Source organism: Rousettus aegyptiacus, unplaced genomic scaffold (assembly GCF_014176215.1).
Source record: "Rousettus aegyptiacus isolate mRouAeg1 unplaced genomic scaffold, mRouAeg1.p scaffold_m13_p_2, whole genome shotgun sequence".
NCBI classification, from domain to species: Eukaryota; Metazoa; Chordata; class Mammalia; order Chiroptera; family Pteropodidae; genus Rousettus; species Rousettus aegyptiacus.
The window spans coordinates 83397805-83420020 of NW_023416295.1; the positions used below are offsets into that span (position 1 = coordinate 83397805).

Here is a 22216-nt window from a genome sequence, read left to right on the forward strand (position 1 = left end):
ATGAACTTGGTTGATCAAGTGGATTTTTTGGCCAAAATCATCTCTGTAAACTATATTAACCCAATGATTTCCATATCTCTTTGTCATATTTACTGTGTTGACAAAACTGTAGAATCTAAAGAGGGTGAGGGAGGAAAAAAATGACCAAGGAATTAACATGTTACAATTTAACCTTGGATCTATGTCATATCCATATATATGCACAAACACACATACACACATACATGTATATGTATGCATATATACATATATAAAATTAGCATGTTAAAGTTTAGTTTATTTGTCATTTTAGATCAGTCCAATTATAACTAGAATTATACATCAATCATGGAGGTAACCAAAATTAGTAAATTGATGAAGCCATAGTTTACTTTTTTTTCTGTCTATACGTATATATCCAATCTGTGTTTGCTCTCATTAATATGTATATAATCATGTACATGATTTTTTTTTTGCATTGTTTTAAGTTGTTTTTGCTTATATCAGCCTATTTTATGTTCACTTATGATGTGAACATGCGAATGTGTGTTGTGTTCACATTTAATTTTAGAGTTGAAACAATCTCATATTTACGGAAAAGTTGCAAGGCATAGTTTTCTGGAACCACCTGAGAGAGAGTTGGAGATATGATGTCCCATCATCCCTGCATTCTTCAGTGTATGTTTCCTGCAAACAAGCATATTTTCTTGCATAACTCAGTACAGCTGTTAAAATCAGGAAGTTAACATTGCAACATTACCAGCATCCATTCAAGTTAGACCAGTTGTCCCTAGAGTATCCTTTATAGCCATAGGGTCATGTTCAGAATCACAGTTTACATTCATTTGTCATGTGTCTTTAGTGGCCTTCAAACTGGAACATTGCAGTTCCTTAGGCTTTCCTTGACTTTCATGACCTTCACAGTTTTGAAGATAGAAGCCAGTTATTTTGTAGGCTGTCTCTTAATTTGGGTTTGTCTGATGATTCCTCGTGAACTAGGTTTATCTTAGACAGCTTTGGTAGGAAATTATCAGAAGTGAATCTGTGTTCTTACTCTGTCCTGTCAGGTGACACTTAATTTTAGGTGATATTTAATTTTATTTTGTCCCATTACTGGCACTAACTTTGATACCTTGATGAAGGAATTGTCTGCCAGGCCCTCTCCATTATAAAATTATTCTTTAACTCTTTGTAATTAATAATTTTTTTGTGGGCAGTTTTCTCAGAGTAGGCAATTACTTGGAGATTGTTTCTGATCAAACTTTGTATTTATACATATATGAATTAATGGATTCCTGTTTTATTCAGTGGGTCATAATCTGTAACTGTCATTTATTTTGATGCTCAAATTTTTCCAGGTTTGGCCAGTGGGAACCACTTCAAGATGGCTGATATATTCATTCAGCATGCACACATCATTTGAGCATTTCCTGACTTTCAGGCTCAAGAAAATGTTCATCTTATATTTTCTTGTTCCAGCCCTTTTCCATGTTTGTTGTTCTCTTCTACAGAAACCAGGCTTTGATTATTATCAGTGTATTTGACTCATTACTCGCCCTGGAATGGAGGCTAGAGATGGAATTCATCCTTGGTCTCTCCCTGCACAGATGTTGGCCTTGTTCAGACCACCTAATTACTTCTGGGCTGAAATATTTGGGAAGTGAAGGGGCTTATGAAACTTCTGATATTCCATTTACCTTATAAATACAGACAGTTCTTTGCAGATGGTGTTGTAGAGTTATCTCCTCTAGAAGTATAGTTTTGGAGTAGGGGAATTATAAGAGAGAAGTGATGCTTGAGGAAAAGAGTTGATTTTAAGATGGCCATAAAATTTGCCTAAACTAGGCCACTCACTAAAAATTGAGATATAATATACATACTATAAAATTCAGTGGTTTTTGTATATTCAGAGTTGTGCAACTATCACCACTGTCTTAATTCTAGAACATTTTTATTACCCCCAAAGAAATCCTGTACATGTTACCAGTCACTCCCCATTCCCCCCATCCCACAACCCTTGGCAAATGCTTATACGTTTGTATGAATTTTTCTATTCTGAAAATTTCATATAAATGGAACCATATACTATGTAGCCTTTAAGTTCGTAAACTCATTTAGCATAATGTTTTCAAGATTGATCCATATTGTCATATATATCAATCAGTACTTGATCTGTATGACTGAATAATATTCCATTGTATGGATTTACCACATTTTGTTTATCCATTCATTGGTGGACATTTGGGTTTATTAATTTTTGGCTGTTTGAATAATGTTGCTGTGAATATTTGTGTACAAGTTTTTGCATGAACATAATTTTCAGTTCTCTTGGATATGTATCTAAGAGTGGAATTGCTGGATCATAAGATAACTCTGTTTAACTTTTTGAGGAACTTGCCAAACTGTTTTCCACTAGGCTGTACCATTCTACATTCCTACCAAGAGTGTATGAGGGTCCTAATTTCTCCATATTCTCACAACCACTATATTTCCCCTTCTTTTGATTCCAGCCATGCTAGTTGGTATGAAGTTGGTCTCATTGTGAATATGATTTGAATTTCCCTAATGACTAATGATGTTGAACATCTTTTCGTGTGCTTATTGACCAGTGATGTATCTTTTTTTAGAGAAATGCCTGTTTGGATACTTAGCTTATTTTTTAAATTAGGTTATTTGCCTTTTTATTGTTGAGTTATAAAAGTTCTATATATTTTTTGGGTACTAGATGCTTCTCAGATACATGATTTGCAAATATTTTTTCCCATTCTGTAGTTTGGCTTTCTACTTTCTTCATAGTGTTTTTCGCACAAAAGTTTTTAATTTTGATGAAATTTAGTTTATTTACTCTTTGGTCATTTATGCTTTTAGTCATCTGCAGACTGTTGTCTAGTTCATGGTCACAAAGATTTACATGTTTTCTTATCCATTCATTGGGAGTTAGTTTTTGTATCTGCTATAAGGTAGAGGGTTTAAATTCATTTTTTTGCATGTGACTATCCAGTCGTCCTAGCACCATTTATTGAAGAGTTTATTCTTTTCCCATTGTTTGGTCTTGGCATGCTTATTGAAAATAAGTTGACCATGTATGTATATATATGGGTTTATTCACAGCAAAAAATCATTTATATGATTATATTAATATATTAATGAGAGCATCTCAGATTATATGCATAGATAGGAAAAAAAGTAAACTATAGCCTCATCAATTTACTGATTTTTTTTATTCCTTTGAAGCTGTTATACATGTAATTGTTTTCCTGATATTATTTTTGGATTGTTCATTGCTAGTATATAGAAATACAATTCATTTTTGTATATTTATCTTTTATCTTGCCATCTTACTGAACTTGTTTGTTTTAATGTTTTATGTATAATATCATCTGCAAAAAGAGATAGTTTTACTTTTTCCTTTCTAATCTGAATATGTGTAATTCCTTTCTAATCTGAATACCTTTTATTTCTTTTATTTTGCCTAAGTTCCCTGGCTAGAATCTTTAATAGAATGTTGAAGTTGGTGAGAACAGACATTCTTGTCTTGTTTCTGATCTTAAGGGGAAACTACTCAGTCTCTTGCCATTAAATATGTTACCTGTGGGATTTTTATAGATACCTTTTACCACTTTGAGGAAGGTCTCGTTCTAGCCCTATTTTATTGTATATTTTCCTCATGAAACAGTGTTGGGTTTTGTGAAATGCATCTACCGAGAGGATCTTATAGTTTATTTCCTGTATTGTATTAGGCTGGTATGTCATATTAATTAATTTTTTGTTTGCTTGTTGAACCAACCTTGTTTTTCTGGGATAAAGCCGACTTGTGATCATGGTGTGTACACTTTTTTATGTTGCTCAATTTGATTTGTGAGTATGTTGCTCAATTTGATTTGTGAGTATTTTGTTGAAGAATTTGGTGTCTGTATTTGTAAGGGATATTGGTCTATAGTTGTTTTTTGGGTGCCCCCCCCCCCTTATGATAGCTTTATCTGATTTGAGTAGAGTAATACTTGACTCATAGAATGAGGGGAGTCTTTCCTCATCTATTTTTTGGACGATCTCATGAAACGTTGGTATTCTTTCATCATTTTGTGTAATTCAACAGTGAAATCATCTGAGCTTTTCTGAGAAGTTTTCAAAATTGTTGATTCAGTCTCTTTATTTGTTACACATATGCTCAGATTCTTCATTTATTTATTGAACAGTTTTTAACCCATTTCCCATTTGCCTGCCTCAAGAATACTTGCTGGCGGCACTTGCAGCTACAGCATTTACCCCGAGATAACTCGCAGATTACAACCCTAACCTTACCTCCGAAGTTGGGCATGAAATACATTAGTCTTATTATTATTTTTGCATTGCTTTAGTATATTAATACTCTTTGCAAACAAATGACACCATTCCATTTATAACATTCTGTTTTTAGTAGTGGTATTTCCATTTACATTTAGTAATGGTATTTCCATTAGCTTAAAGGAAAACTGATGATGGTATTAATTTGCTTTTTCTTTAAATCTTTATGATATTAATTAGTAGTTTTGGAAATTCGTAATCTTTTATACTGTTTGTAAAAACTTGCTAGTAAATCTCATTGTATGACTACATAAATTTTCATGGAAATAGAATATTTCTTCATGAATTTAGGGAAACTCATAAAAATAACAGGGTATGTAAAGAGTTGTTTTATGATAGCAGAACACCAATGTCAGTGGTTAAAAAATGATGATCTGGGGTTATTTTCCTGAACTATACACCTTTGCAGTGTGGAAGTGATACATCTTAAGCCATGTAAGAAAGAATTCTCCTTTTGATGCTAAATGTTTTTAGGTTGGTGCAGTAAGACTTTCCAAAATAGTTGAATTAACTGTAACAGTTTGCTAGAGAACTTTTATGATTTAAAGTAACAATTTTCAGTCTTAAAATCAAATGTGTACAAGGATCATGCAGGAGAACAAAAAGACAGGAACCAAGTTGGGGTGCATATTGAGGACATGGAAATATTTATTTCCAAGAAGTATGTTTTTTCTTTTTCTTTCTTTCTTTTTTTTGAATCATGCTTCTTTCTTGATGTTTACTTTTCCCATTTTTGATATAGATACAGAAAAATACAGCATGATCATAAATCATAGATGACATATAACAGACTAAATATCAAAAAGTATTGGTAAGGGAATTGTGCTGAGCTAGGAAATGTATCACTTTTCCCTCCACAAGGGGTAGAGGGGCAGGTACTACATGGTTCCAGGCATTTGTTGCCAGATGGCATTGCTGGATCTACAGGTATTTCAAGAGAACCTTGGAAGTTCTGATTTTTAAGTAAATTTTGCATTTAAAAAAAATCGGTTAAATGTTTTAAAAAGTTTGGCTAATGAAAGAAATTAAAAACAGGCTTTTTAAAATAGCTAAATAAACAGACATGTCATGTGCATGGATTAGAAGACAACAAAGATATCAGTCTCTCTTAATTAATATACAAGTTTAATGCATTTCGTGTCAAAATTCCCACAAAATTTTTTTTTGGTGATGTAGACAGGATTATTTTAAAACATATGGAATGACAGGCTACAATAGAATTTTGAAAAAGAGGAATAAAATGGTAACTACTGTAATCAAGACTGTGGTATTGGCAGAGCAATAGACACATAGATTAGTGGAACCAAATAGGAAACCCAGAAATAGACTTATACAAGTGTGGCCAACTGGTTTTTGACAGAGACGCCAAAGTAATTCAGCAGAAGAAAGGTGGTAGTCTTAGTAATGGTGCTGGAGCAATTGGATATTGGGGGGTGTGGGTGGGGGTGGAAAACAACTGTGCAACAATTGAAATAGTTGATGAACATAAATATAAAATGTAAGACTATAAAACTTAGAGGAAAACACACAGGAGAAAATCTTTAGAAACTAGGACTTGGAGAAGAATTATTAGATGTGATACCAAAACACATGATCCACTTTTTAAAAATTGATAAAATGGACTTTATAAAAATTAGAACCTTTGCTCTTGGAAAGACCCTGTTAAGAGGCTGAAAAGCCAAGCTATTGACTGGGAGAAAATATTTGCAAACCATATTTGACAATTCATCTGGCATATATAAAGAACTCCTAAACTCAACAGTTGGAAAATAATCTGGTTAGAAAATGGATAAAAGACATGAAGAGACATTTTACCACAGTGGATATTCAGATGGCAAGTAAACACATGAAAAAGGTGTTAAACATCTCTAGACAATAGAGAAATGCAAATTAAGACCTTGATTAGATATCATCGCTACATATCTGTTAGAACAGCTAAAATAAGAAATAGTGGAAACTCGGTGCTTTTGAGGATGTGGAGAAACTGGACCTCTCATATATTGGTTTTGAGAGTACAAAAATAATACAGCCACTATGGAAAACAATCTGGCAGTTTAAAAAGCTAAACATACACTTTGTATATGACCCAGCAATTGTATCCCTGGCCATGTATCCCAGAGAAATGAAGACTTATTTCTCCACAAGAAACTATGAACAAACTATTATTGTTCATAGTAACTTTATTTGGAATAGCAAAGAATTTGGAGAAAACAAAATGTCTTATGGTAGGTGAACAATTAAACTCACACATTTATACTATGGAATAGTACTCAGCCAATGGAAAAGGAAAATATTGATACACAACATGGATGAATTTCAAGGGTATTATGTTGAGTGAAAACAGTCAATCTCAAGTCACATATTATATGATTCCATTTATATAACATTCTTGAAATGACAAAATTATAGAGATAGTGATCAAGTTAATGGTTGCCAAGATTTAAGAATGTTGGAGGCTGGGGGTGAGTGTGACTAGAGTAATATGAGAGAGCTCTTTTTGATAATGGAATATTTCTTTATTTTTTTTTTTGTGACATTAGTTACAGGAGATTAACCCTTCATTTATGCTGTTACTGCTTTATCATGTACTTAACTTGAAACTACATTCAACAAGAGTGAAACTGAAATCTTTATCACAAAAGAAAGCTGAATAATTTGATTAATTGTACTTTAAGGCATTTAGTTTAAAGACAAAACTCAACACAAATGGAAATAGAGATATTAGATCCAAAGCTGAAAGCTAGAAAACTCATAATTGTCTAGTGGAACATTGGGTAAATGTTTTACAAGTACATTTCTGGAGGCTGCAACAGTATCCCCTCAATGGCAAATCCAAGATCATTGAGCTAAGGTAAGAGGCATTTCTTGTTCCAGTTTTAGAATTCAGCTATTTCAGATAGTGTAGGCATCATGTGATGAGCTGCCAATTTGGCTTGCCGACCTCATTTATCTGATGGTGGGCAGATAATAATACTCTACAATTCTTAAGTTTTTTTTTTTTTTTTGGTTGGTTATTAAATAAGCTCCTTTTTTTCAAGCCTTAAAACATTGAGTAAAGATAATGGACTTTGACCTGTATGGAATCGATAGTTCTATCTGCGTGGATCCAGCCAACCTTTGAAAAGTGTGCCCATATTCAAGGATGGTGATTGTTGCTGGGCAGACAGGTGGCCCCGCAAGACAGCACCTGTGGTGAACAGATAGGTCTGGTGGTTGTTCAGTGGTTCTGCACTCTTTGTGTACTGATTTTTTGATTATTAAAAAAAACACACATAACAACCATAGATTAATAAACAATAGAAGCATTCACACTAAAGATAGGAAGATGACAAAGATCCCTATTATTACCACTGCTGTTTAATTTCATAATAGTAGTACCAGCAAATGCAGTTATAGAAATTATAAAGGTTAGAAAAGGGGAAGTAAAGTTGTCACTGTTGGCAGGGCAATTGGATTGCATCTGAGAACACAAACAGTAGAAGTCAATAAAGTAGTTGGAAGTGCAAAATATATAGAAATAAATATGTATATGTTAAGGATATATGTAGATATTGTAACATGCACATTTGCTAAATAAGGAGGAACTGTAAAAAAAAAGGGTATTTCCAAAATAGACTATGTGCTCTATTTCTGGAGAGTGGCTACATAACCTACCTAACTCACATTTCCGCAAGAATCTTGAGAGAGTATGCCAGTAATACACAGAAAGGCACAGTAGAAAATATATTTTAATGGTTCATCTAAGTTTTCATTTGGAATGTCTTATAACACAGACTGTTAATGCCAAAAAAGTAATCACCCAGAGAAAATTTATAATAGAATCTAAACTGCTTTCATTAGATTACAGCAATGCAATGTATTGATTTAAAAAAAAATAATAAATTTTTAATTGTTTAAAATATTAAAATTTTCTTTAAAATAATCCTTTATTTCAGAGCATAAGCCTCTACTCCTCACAGGAGAAATATTTTTTTGCAGAGGCAATTATTTTGAAAGATGGTTAATATTTCTTTGCCTTATGTCCTTTGCTCAGAGCAAAAGTAGTGATGCCTTTCTTTAGCTAAGCCTTTTGTAGGCAGTTAGAAGTCAGGGATCATTCATTTGGAGAGTTGTTTATAGACTATCTGTAGGGCCTGGGATGACCCTATAGTGTTTTGGAAGCTTCCTAAGTGATTCTTTGTTTGAGTAAATTATGCCTGTTGTGTTTCTAATTACATATTGTTTATGAGACATTCAAATAAATACTTATTTTTTATGCCCAGTTCCGTAGCATGGAAAGAAATCTGGCTTTCCACATCTTTTGGTTTCTAAGTTTATCAACCAAACTTTAAAAGTAGGAAATTAAAAGGGAGTTTGTTTCCTGTTTAAAGTACCATGAGAAAAGAGAACTGTTCGTTTTATACTAAACATCCAAGAATCTATATCTGTATGCTCTCACCTTTTTCTTCTAATGTGATTTAAACTCAAGTCCTAACTGTCCTGAATCAAGGAAAATACTATCAGTGCCTGTCTCTGAGCTCTGAATTTTCCAGTCCCTGGGCTTGGAATGTGGAGGAGATGAAAGAAAACAGACTCAAGAATATACAAACATGAATTCAGACCTCCCCGAGAAGGACATCACACACTACTCCCCCAGCTCCTAAATTTCACTTTAAAATACTTGATGCTTTATCTGGGTTGTCTAATAGGCATGCAAGATATTAGAAGTTATTACATGCAGGTAGAAAAGAGACTAAAATGCCTACTTCGAAGAAAACTGACCTTTTATTTAACTGGGATGATTTTATGTTTAAGGTGCTTCTTAGAATAGAGATTAAAGATGTGATATATTTATGAGACTAGCCCTAAATTTCTTAACCTGGAAGAAATTTAAGTTATAACTGTGTAAGAAAGACTTTAGGTTATTCTTGAAATACTAAGTGGCCTATCTTGTATTCATGTTTTCTTCATATTCCTCAAAGTTTTTTCTGTCAGAATTTATATTTAGCCTGTTGATTTTCAGTCTATTGTTAATGTTCTTTACCAGCATGCATGCACATACACACATAGTTTTTTTCTTCCTTGTTAAAAGAAACTCTGGAAGGAATCAGAAACCAGTAACACCTTTGGGGGTATGTTACTGTGTGTGCATGTGATGATAGAAATTGAGTATATGGGAGAGTGGCTTATTGCGGGGGTTGAAGGGACTATTGACCACATAGCTTTTAATATTACTAAAATATTAAGTGATATGAATATATTATATAAAATATTAAAAATAAAGGGGTTTATGATTATTGTTTTAAGTAATATGTGGTCATAGTAGAGTAAGTTGAAAAAACAAGAAACAAGAAGAAAAATTATCACCAGCAATCTCAACCACCTACATATAACATCTCTTTTACTGTTTTATTATAGATTGTCTCAGTCAAAAAGAAAATGCATGTTTACATATACAAATTTGTACATTTTGACAAAATAATTTATAATATTTTGTAACCTGCCTTTTAAAATTTAACAATATAGTGTAAATAAATAATCAGATCCTTAAGCATTTGTTTTCTTTCATTTTAATTTTTGCATGGTGTTCTATCATATTGAAATACTTAACTGGTTTACTATTGTTGGTATATAGATTGTTTTAATTTTCTCTGATGTAATTTCTTGTAGGTAAAGTTAAGTCAAAGACATAGTTATTTTTAAGATGTAGTCAGATTGCCTCCTGGAAGGATTGTGCTTATTTGCATTCATTATTGTATATGAGAGTCCCTCTAACTGTGGCTGCAAGAGACTGCCCACGTGACCAGCCATAAAATTGTTAATTTATTGCAGTATAATAAATAAAACTTGAAGATAGGAAAACTCTCAGATGCATGATTGTGGGGAGACAGCTAACTGGGGTATGAAAACTAATTTTATTTTACACCCAGTATGTGATTGGCTTCAGGCTGGAGTAGGTATTTTGCACAATTAAGTCTGGGATTTTTGGAAATTGGATTGTTGGGCTTGACTGTGATGGATGGAATTTTTGCTGTCCTAGGTTGAAATCTTTTCTGCTAATAGAGTGAATTGTGTTCTGCCTACTGGCTGGCTTAGGATTCTATTAGTGGAGGTTTGTGTAAACTGGATATTATACACTGAAATATGCTTAAAAATGGATATCCACCTCTATTAAAAGATGAGAGATGGCTAAGTATCCTACACACTTGGAATCCAGAGAAAACATTACACATTATTTACTTGCCTTTTGAAATGTTTACTGACTACCTTCTTTTCAGTGTGCAGAGGTACTTTGCTGGCACACTGGTAGGTCTGTGAATTCCACTTTTGGATCTTGAGAGAGACTGGAGAGGAGAGGCTAGGCAAATAATTGGCAAGAAAAGCAAATGGTTACAAGTTTGTTGACAATGCAGCCTTGTTTGCCCACTCTTTGCCTATCTGAATTTCTGAAACTGGATTCCTTAGCTCTGTGAACTAGTTAGCAGAAGAGCACTCCTTTTGTTTAGGGTGCTTGGAATTATAAGCATGCCAGAGAGAACATAATTATGTATGTCTTAGTTGGATGAATGCATCCTGTTACTGTTAGGACTTGGTGGGTGGTTTAAAAGGATTAATAAAGACAAGTGAGTTGGGAATGGTTTATCTGTGGAAGTTTCTGGAATTGGTTCTTAGGTCTGTTTATATTATGGATATTTCAGAGTGAAGAGGTTACAGAAATCAAAAGGCTGTTTGTTATTCATGAAACCAGAAGTCTTCTAGTCACAATGTGAACATTTTTTTATTTGTCAAACAAAAAGAACAAAGATAGCTTCATTTAATAAGATATAGCCTTGGTTGTGAGAAAAATCTAATTTAATTGGGCAAGGTCTTCTGAGTAGTATCTATTTTATAAAATATAAATGACATTGTTATTTCACCTAATTTTGGGTTTTGATCTATTAGTCTTAAATTTTTATTATAAGAATGAATCAGGCACTAGAATATAAGGATACTTTTTGTAATTTTTAACAGTTTTGAAAGTTCGGGTTTATTTTTGAGAACAGTGAGGAAAACTAAGGACAAAATTTAGAGTATCATTTTTGTTACTGAGAGAGCAAAGATCATGTTTTAAGAAGTCATATCTGGTTTTAGGTCTTTTTTTTACTCATCTGTATCTTAAGTTTTCTGTGGATATTGGGTAGATAACTTCATTTTCACTCTCTTTTTTTCTTTTGAAATATATTTTTTAAATGTTCTGTCATCTGCTTAACAACTGAATTTTTGTTTTTCCAGCATTGGTTGGATGGTACAAAGAGCATCAAAAAGCAAGTAAAAAGTAAGTCTTGAGAAAGATTGTGAAAAAAAAATGGAAATTGATTTATATATAATCATATATTAGTAATTGATTACTTATGGTAAGAATGACATAAGAAATCATGTTTCACATGAATTTTTTAGCACCTCTACTTTCTAAAAACAATTTCAATCTGATAAACTGATCCTAAATTATATAGGGTTGATAGTAATCTAGATTCAGGTGCCTCACAGTGTGTTTCTAGGAGAAAGGCTTGCAGCTTGCAAATGAAATTGAGTTCCTGGGAGATGCTTAATTTTTATTTAGTAAATTTCTTATGTTTAATTGGCACTTGCCCTGCTCTAGAAAATATTTTGAGACTTGAGGGCTGTAACATTTTTAAAAATTAAGAATAGTGAAATGAAGCTATTCACATAAATTTCAGTAGTGTTCCTAGCAGTAGTTGAGAAAATACTGGTGTTCGATCCATAATCAGTCTTGTCCTGCCTAGTAACAGATTTCAGGGCACCTCAGCTCTTGTCTTCACAAAATAATGAGACCACTGAGAATATAGAGGTTAGCAAGTGAAGTTGGTGAAGTGAATTTGAAAGTGTGTGGGGGGAAGATTTGCCATGAGCAATTAATTACATAGGCATTCTTCTGTGCTCTCAAGAAATACAGCCTCCTGGATTTTTAGGGCTGTTAGATTGCACAGTTAAGACTTTTTTATATGATATATTTGGCCCTTTGTTAGAATTAATTTAGAGCTGTCTATTCTTGAGGGGACAATGATTGTGATAGTACTGTTAATACATTTTACAAGCCTGTTGATCTTTTTGTGTTAAGCTTAATCTAGCCTGTAGTGTAACCTGAAATATTGCCACAATAACCTGTTATCTTCTGTTCCCACTTTAGTGGATTTTGACAACTTTACCAACTAAAAATTCTTAATGTTTAAATAGTTATAAAAAAAAAAATTCAAGGTTTTTTTTGTTGTTGTTTTGTTTTTAATGGCAGTTGGTTCACCCTATTGTCTGCATTTTCGAGTAAAGTTTTATTCCTCAGAACCAAATAATCTTCGTGAAGAGCTAACCCGGTAAGACCATTCTATAGAGTTCTACAAAGGTAAAGTCTGGTTAGGTTAGCTAAAATGTTGGAAGACTGTCTTAATAATTCTTTGTAGTTTATAGACAGCTAATGAAATGGATTCCTTGCCCCTGGTAACAAGACTTCAGATAATAGAATTTCATTTTGGGGCAGTGCTTTTTAAGTGTAAGATTCTTTTCCTTTGTTTATCAGTTTTCAAAATAAAGAGTTGGTTCCCTGGCATCCTCCAAAAGTAGCTAGTATCATTACCAACACATGGATCTTAAACAGAGCTGATATGTTTCAATATATTGCCATGTTTATTGATGATCAAAATGATCTGGTTTTGGCCACTTGCAGTTTATTCATTTGGCTCCTGATTTTCTTTACCTATTGAAATGCCATTAATTAATGAAAAATATTAAATTCTAATTTGGTTTGAATGGTTTCAAATAAACTTTAAGTAGGTTATATATACTTAATTTTACTTTTCCCTGCCTCCTTGGCATTTATTCATTGACTATATTGCAAATCCGTGACTCATTCCACATACTGTTTGTTAAGTACAAAATTTAATTACTGAGTCTTTTAAGGGTTTTCTCTTGACTATTTTGCCAGTGAGATTATAGCTGTTATTCATAGTTTATATACATGCTTGTATCCTTTCACATATGAGGTGCCTGCATTGTCGAAGTAAAGTTCAATGAGCTCACAAAGCTTGTTTTCAGTAATTTGCCTTAAACTTTTACTCTGTGACCTGTTATTCCTTGCTCTTGTGGACATGCTACCATCCTGATGCTTATTGCCCCTTTTTTTCTTATTTTTTTTTCTTTTGTTGACTTTATTGTGGGTGAAATTCTGTAATTAAAAATGTTCTCAAATTAGAAGGGTAGGGTAGGATTATTTAAACAGTAGCTTGTTCTGTTTAGTTAAATTTGTGTCTTTTCGTTTTTCTTAGGTATTTATTTGTTCTTCAATTAAAACAAGATATTCTCAGTGGAAAGTGAGTATTAGTTGCTTAAGGTAAACCACATTTTTTTGAGTAGTTGAAATGTTTTTGAAAAACAGCTTCGTAGTTAATTTTGAAAAAAAAAAAAAGGTCAACATAAAGTATATGTCCATTTATCTTAAAACAATTATGAAATTGACTTGGTTAACAAATTTGTGTTTTTGTCTCAGATTAGAGTGTCCTTTTGATACAGCAGTTCAGTTGGCAGCTTATAATCTGCAAGGTAAGCAGTTCTCATGTTGACTATTAGGAGTAAGCATAATTCTTTTAGTGTGTGTTAAAGAATTTCAAAACAGAGTAATGTGCAAAAAGAGAAACGGCATGTTTTTGTGTAAATTTGTATCAAAATCTAACTCTGATGTATACTTATTTTAGAACATTGCCGCCTTTTTTTCCCTTTCACTTTATTCATTCCCATCTATAGTGTTTTCAAACGAAAATTTGCAGTCTACTTTATAATTCAATAAATATTATAACTGGACCCTCAACTAATTTTTTTCCTTAAAAAGAATACAGTAATATACTAGTAAGTTGTTATTGTAACCAAATGGCTTTTTAGTCTTATTCTTAAAAATGAACCCATGAAAGAGATAACTTAGAGTGTACTAAAAGTTCCTGATGGTTACTTTAAGGATAAAAAAGTTTTCCAATAAACGAGATTAAAGAAAAACTCACTTTTTTATACCTTGTTACACTGATCAAATACTATTAAATGTAGGTGTTTTATTCTGAAAAATTTGACATTTTAGTAAATCTAATTTCAGTCTTTATTCATGAAATGGAAAGAGATATTTTTATTATAATTTTATACTTTAGTAGGAGATGATTCCATATTTATCCCTAGTCCCTCTAAGACTAATAGTGTTTATTTGCCATTGTATAAATAATAATAAGATAATTTTTTATATACAATTTAATGAATTTTTTTATCAATTGTAGTTGGCATACAATAATATATTAGTTTCAGTTGTACAGCATAGTGATTAGAACCCAAGTGATCACCCCATTAAATCTAGTACCTGTTTTCCCCCTTACATATTTATTATAACGTTGTTGACTATTTTCCTTATGCTACCCTTTATATCTCCATGACTGTTTTGTAACTATCCATTTGTATTTCTTAATCCATTCGCCCTTTTTCACTCTCTCTCCCAACACCCCTCTTATCTGGTAGACCTCAGAATATTCTCTGTATCTATGAGTTTGTTTCTGTTTTTGTTGTTGCTGGTGTTATTTTGTTCTTTAGATTCCGCATGTATATGAAATCCGCATGTATATAAAATGTAGTATTTTAGCCTGTGTGTGTCTTTTAATCTGAAGTGAGTCTCTTACAGGCAGCATGTGTCGGGGTCTTGTTTTCTTACCCATTCAGTGACCCTGTCCTTTGGTTGGAGCAGTTAATTCTTTTCCATTTGAGGTAGTCATTGATAGATACGTAATTATTACAGTTTTTTATTCATGATTTTGATGCATGGTTTTTCTTCTTAAAGAAGTCCCTCCAACATTTTCTATAATGGTGGTTTGGTGTTGATGAATTCCTTTAGCTTATTTTTGTTTGGGAAGCTCTTTATCTGTCCTTAAACTCTAAATGATAGCTTTGTTGGATAAAGTATTCTTAGTTGTAGATCTTGGGTTTTCAATATTTGAATATTTAGTGCCAGGCCCTTCTGTCTGGCAAAGTTTCTTTTGAGAAATCAGCTGTCAGTCTTATGGGTGCTCCCTTAGGTAACTAACTGCTTTTCTCTTGCTGCTTTTAAGATTCTCACTTTGTATTTAACCTTTGGCATTTTAATTATGATGTGTCTTGGTGTGTACCTCTTTGGGTTTTTCTTTCTTAGGACTATGAGCTTCCTAGGATTGTAATAAGGCTAAATTTTTAATGTTTTATAGTAAACTGAATATTTTGCTTATATTGCACTTCCATAGTTTAAAAAAAAGCTTATTTTCCCATTTACAGAGGGATCGATGATTGGAGGAAGTTTCCGTATTTCAAATTTATTTACCGCTAGTATAAATTATCTACCTGCCTCCATCTACTATCCTAGTCTGTCTACAAATTAAAACTTTTCTTATCTGCTGGAATATTTACTACGACCTAGTTTGGAAATGCTATGCCTCTAGCATTGTTATGATCAGAAGTATGCATTTTTCTTGAAGGCATTTATTTTTTTGAAGGAGAATTTTTTTTTTTTGTACGGAAAACTTGACAGTGTATACTTAGCCCAGTTTTGTGGTTTGCCTTTTCCAGTTTGGCAATGCAGGCTACTGATTTGGGGCCCAGGATATTGCCTACCCAGTGACGATGTATCTCCTCATAGTTGCTGTTGTAATTGGTCATGATAGCTTCCACCAGTTCAGCCAGTGCTCCCTTGTCTTCTGAGTTAACCTGTGTGAAGGCAGAAGTGGTGCAGGTCTTCCTGTGGACTACACACCCCAGTCTGGCCTTCCCTTTGACAATGTAGTATGGAGACTCATTTTATGGCATAGGACAGGCAGGAAGACACTAGCTTGACGGGATCCACATCATGTGCAGTCACTAAGAGCTGAGCCTTCTTGTCCTCCACCAAAGTGGAGAAAATAATAACCACTGCTTGAAAGACAGGTGACCGGGCCTTTTGGTGGGGACATCCCCTTTGCCAGAATCCTTTTTCTCAGCCCAGCCAACAAGATCCTGCTTCTCTTGCTTTGTCTCTGGTCTGTACTTGTGGGCCAGCTTAAGCAATTGAGTAGCAGTCCAAGGTCTGGGTGAACAGTTTCATCACAGGAGGCACTTTCAGGTGCTCACAGAGAATAGCACTTTGCAGCTGCAGCCAAATGTAGCAGGGCCATTTAACAAAGTGGGTGACGTCCCATTTGGCATGGATATCCTGTCCAATGCCAAAATCCTTGGTCCTTTTCTCAAACGGGATTTATTACCACCTTGACCTCCTGCTTCTTCAGGACATCTGGGGTCAGAGCCACCTTCTTCCTTTTGGCCTTCTTTCCCTTCGACATCTTGGGTGGCAGGAGGAGAGAAGAAAGCGCATTTTTTACATTTTACTAATTTCTGTATGAAATTATTAATTCTAAAACTCTTGGATCTACTGAAAAGCTGTCATTTCTAATATCTGTTATACCATATGTTGCATCACTTAGTCTATCTTTGTCTTGTGTAATTTTCATGACAAGCACAGATATGCTTCTTGAAAATATGATTTTCATACATTTTTGTGTATTTAACAAAACTCTTCACAGTAGTGCTCACTAACACATATTGTTTGATTCATGCATGTGACTCCGTTATGATATCTCTTTACTTAATATTTTTCTTAAATAAAATTTCTTTGCTACTTGCTCTTTTTATCAGTGAATGACACCATTATTTTAGATTCCTCCAAATTTCACGTTATGTCCTATGTATCTCCTTGTCCCATGTCTAATAGTTTACCAAATCTTATTAATTCTTAATGTCCTTAAGGATAAGTTTGCTGAAGTATTATTACTTCCAGCTTCATTAAAATGGCTGCTTATTTCTCATTTATGAATTTATATTTTATTAGAATAATTTTTATTAGCTTCCTCACACTCTTAAGTTCATTTCTTCTGTACCATTTTAGTTTATATCCTGAACAACATTATTTAGCATATTTGGTTTGGAACTTCTTAAAGACATTGTGGTCCAGACAAAAGAACAGTTTTTTTCAGCAATAAAGAGATGTGATAGTACTTTCCAAGGTTGTTGTGAAATTAAATAACAGTATATCTGTAATACGTCCAGTGTGTAGAGTAGGTGCTCAATAAATAATGTGATTACCATTTTTATGATTATCTCAAGGTTGTTCTCATGTATTCTCTTCATGGCAAAATTTTTTATAAAATGGAAATATTTTAATTTTGTAATATGAGTAAAATATTCTTTTAAAGGAAAAAATTTTAAAGCATTGAAAATTAGAATGTTCTCCTTTCTTCCTCAAACCCATAGTTGAGAGATATCACAGATTAGTCCATAAGTGTTTGTGCATTGTACAGTTCTTTTCCTACTATCTTCCTTTCCCAAATTTTTTTAGCAATTTTTTTTTTTTTATTTCTTTAGGATTAATAATCTAAAATTCCAGGAGGACAGAGACCATATCTTAAAATGGTATATGATAACATGGTCTGTACACATTATGTTCTTAACAGATGCCAGCTAATTAAGGATTGCTAAATGTTCTTGTTTATCCATTATAAAGTTAAGGTATTTCTCTCTGGAAGTCTGGAAAGAAGTTTCCAAAAGTTAAGTATTTTAACATCTGGATAAATTAAAAGATCACAAATATAAATACAGACAGATAAGTCGTAAGTCTAAGCTAGATTTATTTTTGCTAATAGTTTGGACGTTATGAATTCTTGGTAGTTTAATAAAGGATCTTTTTAATCCTAGCAATACTAATTAATAAACTTTGTTTTAAAGAAAGATTCAGCAGGAAATAAATTTATTAACAAAATATAACTTTGTGAAACTTAATTTGTAGCTGAACTTGGTGACTATGATCTTGCTGAGCATAGTCCTGAACTCAGATATGAGTTCAGGTTCATGCCCATTCAGACTGAAGAGATGGAGCTGGCTATTTTTGAGAAATGGAAGGAATACAGGTACTTGACATTTGATCACACTCTTTAACATCACCACAATAGTAAGCTCATATTTTTTTCTTCTATTTCTATACTTGATATTCATTTTATGTTTATTATTATTTAATTTTTTTTTTTTTTTTTAATTTCAGAGGTCAGACACCAGCACAGGCTGAAACCAATTATCTGAATAAAGCCAAATGGCTAGAAATGTATGGGGTTGATATGCATGTGGTCAAGGTAAGCACAGTGTAATGATACTTTAAAAATGTTTTATTCTTTCAAGATTCAAGGTGACTGTGGAATTTTTCAATGTAAGAGAGGCCATGGAGTTTGCATGGACTCCAGTGTGTACTGTAGATGTGTGGTTATAAAGGGCGAGATTAAATACTGAATAGAAATCTCACATAAAGGTTAAGTACAAGAAGAGAAACAACCAAAATCTCCAAAAAGGCGTGCCTGTTCTTTTAAGCTGTTATTTTTTTTTTTTCAGTTTGTTTTTAAACCACTTTTATTCATATCATATCACATAAATTGAGTAGGCTCTATAAAAACTAAAATAATTTAGGAGACAAAGTTGAAAATTTATTACTTAAGAAGACTTTGATAAGCTGTAGTATAGCTTATGTAGTGATTTAAGTTATTTCTAGTTTAAGTAGCTAAATTTTTCCAGAAAGACAGCTTCCCCCCACGCCCCCGAAATTTGTGATTTAAGTGGTGAATAGAATATGGGAAGAATTTGAGAGCTTTCTTTGTAATGGAAGTATAACTATTTTCAATGAAGACATACCTTAAAACTATAGTATTTTAGTGAACTGAGTGTATACATGAATTTTCCTGAGAATGTTATTTTGGATACTCTAATGGTTGAAAACACCTTGCCTATTAATATTACCTATATATAATTAATATAATTCAATGTGAAAATAAAATAGTTGTGTGAAAATGTGAAACCTGTTTTATGCAAATGAAGCTAACACATTTTGCTTTTTTCAAATTAGGCTAGAGATGGGAATGACTATAGCTTGGGACTGACCCCAACAGGAGTCCTTGTTTTTGAAGGAGAGACCAAAATTGGCTTATTTTTTTGGTAAGCACTGTTAATGTCAAAGATGTTTATTGTTGCTTTGGGTTTTTTGTGTAAAAACACATTTATATGAAGTTAATACATAAAAGAGAATTTGAAAATTAAATAGTTCTGAAAAGGTTATAAATGAATTGGGAACTGTTTCAGGTCATACTTCTTACCCATCTTTTGTCCCGATACCCAGGGGCAGTTTTTAAAACTCTTCTATCTATATTTTCCATTAGTTTTGTGGTATGTCAGAATACATGTTTTAATATCATATATTTCAATTTTATTAAATGTTCACATGGACATTCACTCCTGTCATGTAGTTATGTCATTTTTTTTTTAGTAATTTTGATTTCATAGTCTTTTTATTTCATACTCCTTATTGTGTAAGAGAAAGATAGTAATACCCTTATCCCTCCTTTTAAGCTATGCTCTCTTCCTGTGCCCCAACTTCTATCATCCAAACTTTTAAATTGTATTTGCATTTTGCTTTTATATCAAATATAGATATTAGTTCGATTTCATAACCATAATTAAGTTCTTCAGGTGTTGTTTGGTTGGTTCTAAAAGCTGAAAATCAGGAAATAGTATTTATGTTAGTTTGTCTGTGTTGGAATTGGTACAGACTTTAAGTGGTGTACTGGATGAAGATGACCCTTTTATACTGGGCTCTTTGTTGTTTACCTCTTCATAGCATGTCAGGACTGTTAGGTCAAAGCTCACTAGCACCTACCTCACATTCTCACATGTCCTGTTGCTTTACATATAGCCCAATAAGTATAATTTTAGTCATTTAGAGCTTGTCTGGTTTACATGTCTCGCTGCAAACTGCTAGCCGTAGATAAGATAAATCTTGTAGCTGTAAAACCACTAGTGCCCTTCAGAGCTCTCTGATCCATAGACTACTCCCTTGCTAATGAATGCTATCGCTTAGACACATAAGCCCCCTCTCTGATTCTCCTCTCTCCCGGCAGTTTTCTTGGACTCTTCGCCTTCTAGATAGTGATCCTGTAACAGCTGTCTCTGAATGTTCTGCTGTGAAGGACTTCCCTTCTCTTGTAACCCTGTTCAAATACCTCTCAGTAAAGCTCATTGTACAATAGTGCTGTCTCTTTTTCTTTATCAGCCCCAAAGTCTGAAATCCTGAACTCACAACTGGGATTACATCTCCCTTCCATATAGCTTTTTGTTTTTCCTAGAATTCTTGGCTCCCCTACCCCAAAGTCATGTACCAAACCCAAAACATCCCTTCAAATTACCTGCCTTTGCCTTCTCCCTGAGTTCTTTCAAATTCTCAAGGGTTGCATTAAATGATTCTTACTGGGAACTGTTTGCTCTCCAGGCTGCTTTATAGCTTTTAGGTCTTTTTCTGTTTTCTCAGCTAGGATCCTGTGTCTTCCACTTTTTTTTTTTTTTTTTGCTTTTGGTTTTTTCTCTGATATATATACTCAAGTAACTACCTAAGAAAAGGATATTGGAGGTAAATTATTCAAATCCTTGGATGCCTTAAAATGGTATATTTTTCTCTCATGCTTTCTTGACAGTGAGGTGAGAATGGAATTTTAGGTTGAAAATTATTTCCCCTTAAAAAGTTGAAGATAGTATTTCATTTGTTTTTACATCCAGGTGTCCCTGCTAGGAACTCTGTGAGAGACTTACTAGAACACCTTCATAATTTGTCCCATGATGAGTGAGGGTGCTTGATATTATTTACCTAGTCCTTGAGTGTTAATTCTCTCATGCTTTCACCTTCCCCTATGGACAGATGGAATGTGCTTAATGGCCAGAAATTAAGGTGGAGGATTACAAAAGTATTGTTTATTCCACCTCATAAGGTTAAGAGAATCAATTGAATTGATACTTGTGAAACACTTAGAAGAGTACCTGACACTTTGGCATTATGTAGGTGTTTGTTACACTCAAACAGGTCCTTCCCCCTCCTCTTTCTATTACACTTATTTACTTATTGTTTTAGTACACCTCTCGTAAACAAATTCTTATAATTATATTTTACCTGTTATATTTAAAAATTAGAATTGCATCGTTTCAGCGTTTACAGTTCATAGAAATACAGAATTTAATGTGGTAGGTTGTTGAGGATTTTATTATATGTAGGAGAGAGAAAGTGGGCCACAAAGTGAGGTGTTTAAAAAAAAAATTTTTAATTAAAGATGTATTTCCTCAAACCACAATTGCTATGGAAAAGATCCATAATCAATATTTTGTTTTCATTTGTGCCTTTTAAAAAGCTTTATAGTTTTTTCTATATCCAGTTCCTATGCTGCTTCTCTGACACTAGACCTGGAGAATCTCTTACACCATAGTTGGGGAGCCTGTGAAATATACATAATGGATTTCTTCAGTTTTTCCCCCCCTTTAACATTTTTAATGTCTGGTAAATGTGCAGCATCAATTTTGCTAGTGATACTGCTTTTGAATTTTTTTTTTTTTATTCCTGTTAACTTTTTTTTTATACTGGAGGCTTTTTTGATGGGCAGTACAGATTATTTTTACCCTCTTAACAATTTTCAGTTCAGAAGTGAGATGATATACTTGAAGTAACAACAGGGGTTTTTTTTTCTTTTTTTTTAATTTAGAGGACATTTATTTGAAATCTGGCTATTATTGTCATATTGTTACAGGCCCAAGATAACCAGATTGGATTTTAAGAAGAATAAATTAACACTGGTGGTGGTAGAAGATGATGATCAGGTAGGAATTGTATTGCATTACTTATTTAACAATGATTGTGTTATGTGGTAGCTTAAGTCTCTAAAAGGGTAAAAGGGTTCCTTGTTGTTTTATAGAGCTACAGAACTTTAATTAATAATTAAATAATTTCCTACTTCAGGTCATGCTATCCTAAAAATACAGTTTT

General features: G+C 33.1%; 1 protein-coding gene and 1 pseudogene across 4 annotated transcripts in view; one reads left to right on the forward strand and one right to left on the reverse strand.

Annotated features, from left to right (window-relative positions):
* EPB41L5 (erythrocyte membrane protein band 4.1 like 5) overlaps positions 1 to 22216 on the forward strand; it is a 140528-nt gene that overhangs the window by 18162 nt on the left and 100150 nt on the right. For all 4 annotated transcript variants that reach the window (XM_016127570.2, XM_016127571.2, XM_016127574.2 and 1 more), the window contains 8 exons: positions 11575 to 11617; positions 12593 to 12671; positions 13620 to 13664; positions 13841 to 13893; positions 18164 to 18284; positions 18416 to 18503; positions 19265 to 19353; positions 21981 to 22050. In XM_016127570.2, coding sequence (XP_015983056.2) covers positions 11575 to 11617; positions 12593 to 12671; positions 13620 to 13664; positions 13841 to 13893; positions 18164 to 18284; positions 18416 to 18503; positions 19265 to 19353; positions 21981 to 22050 — 588 coding nt within the window. The remainder of the gene's footprint in view (positions 1 to 11574; positions 11618 to 12592; positions 12672 to 13619; positions 13665 to 13840; positions 13894 to 18163; positions 18285 to 18415; positions 18504 to 19264; positions 19354 to 21980; positions 22051 to 22216) is intronic.
* Positions 15832 to 16664, reverse strand: LOC107501425 (annotated as a pseudogene).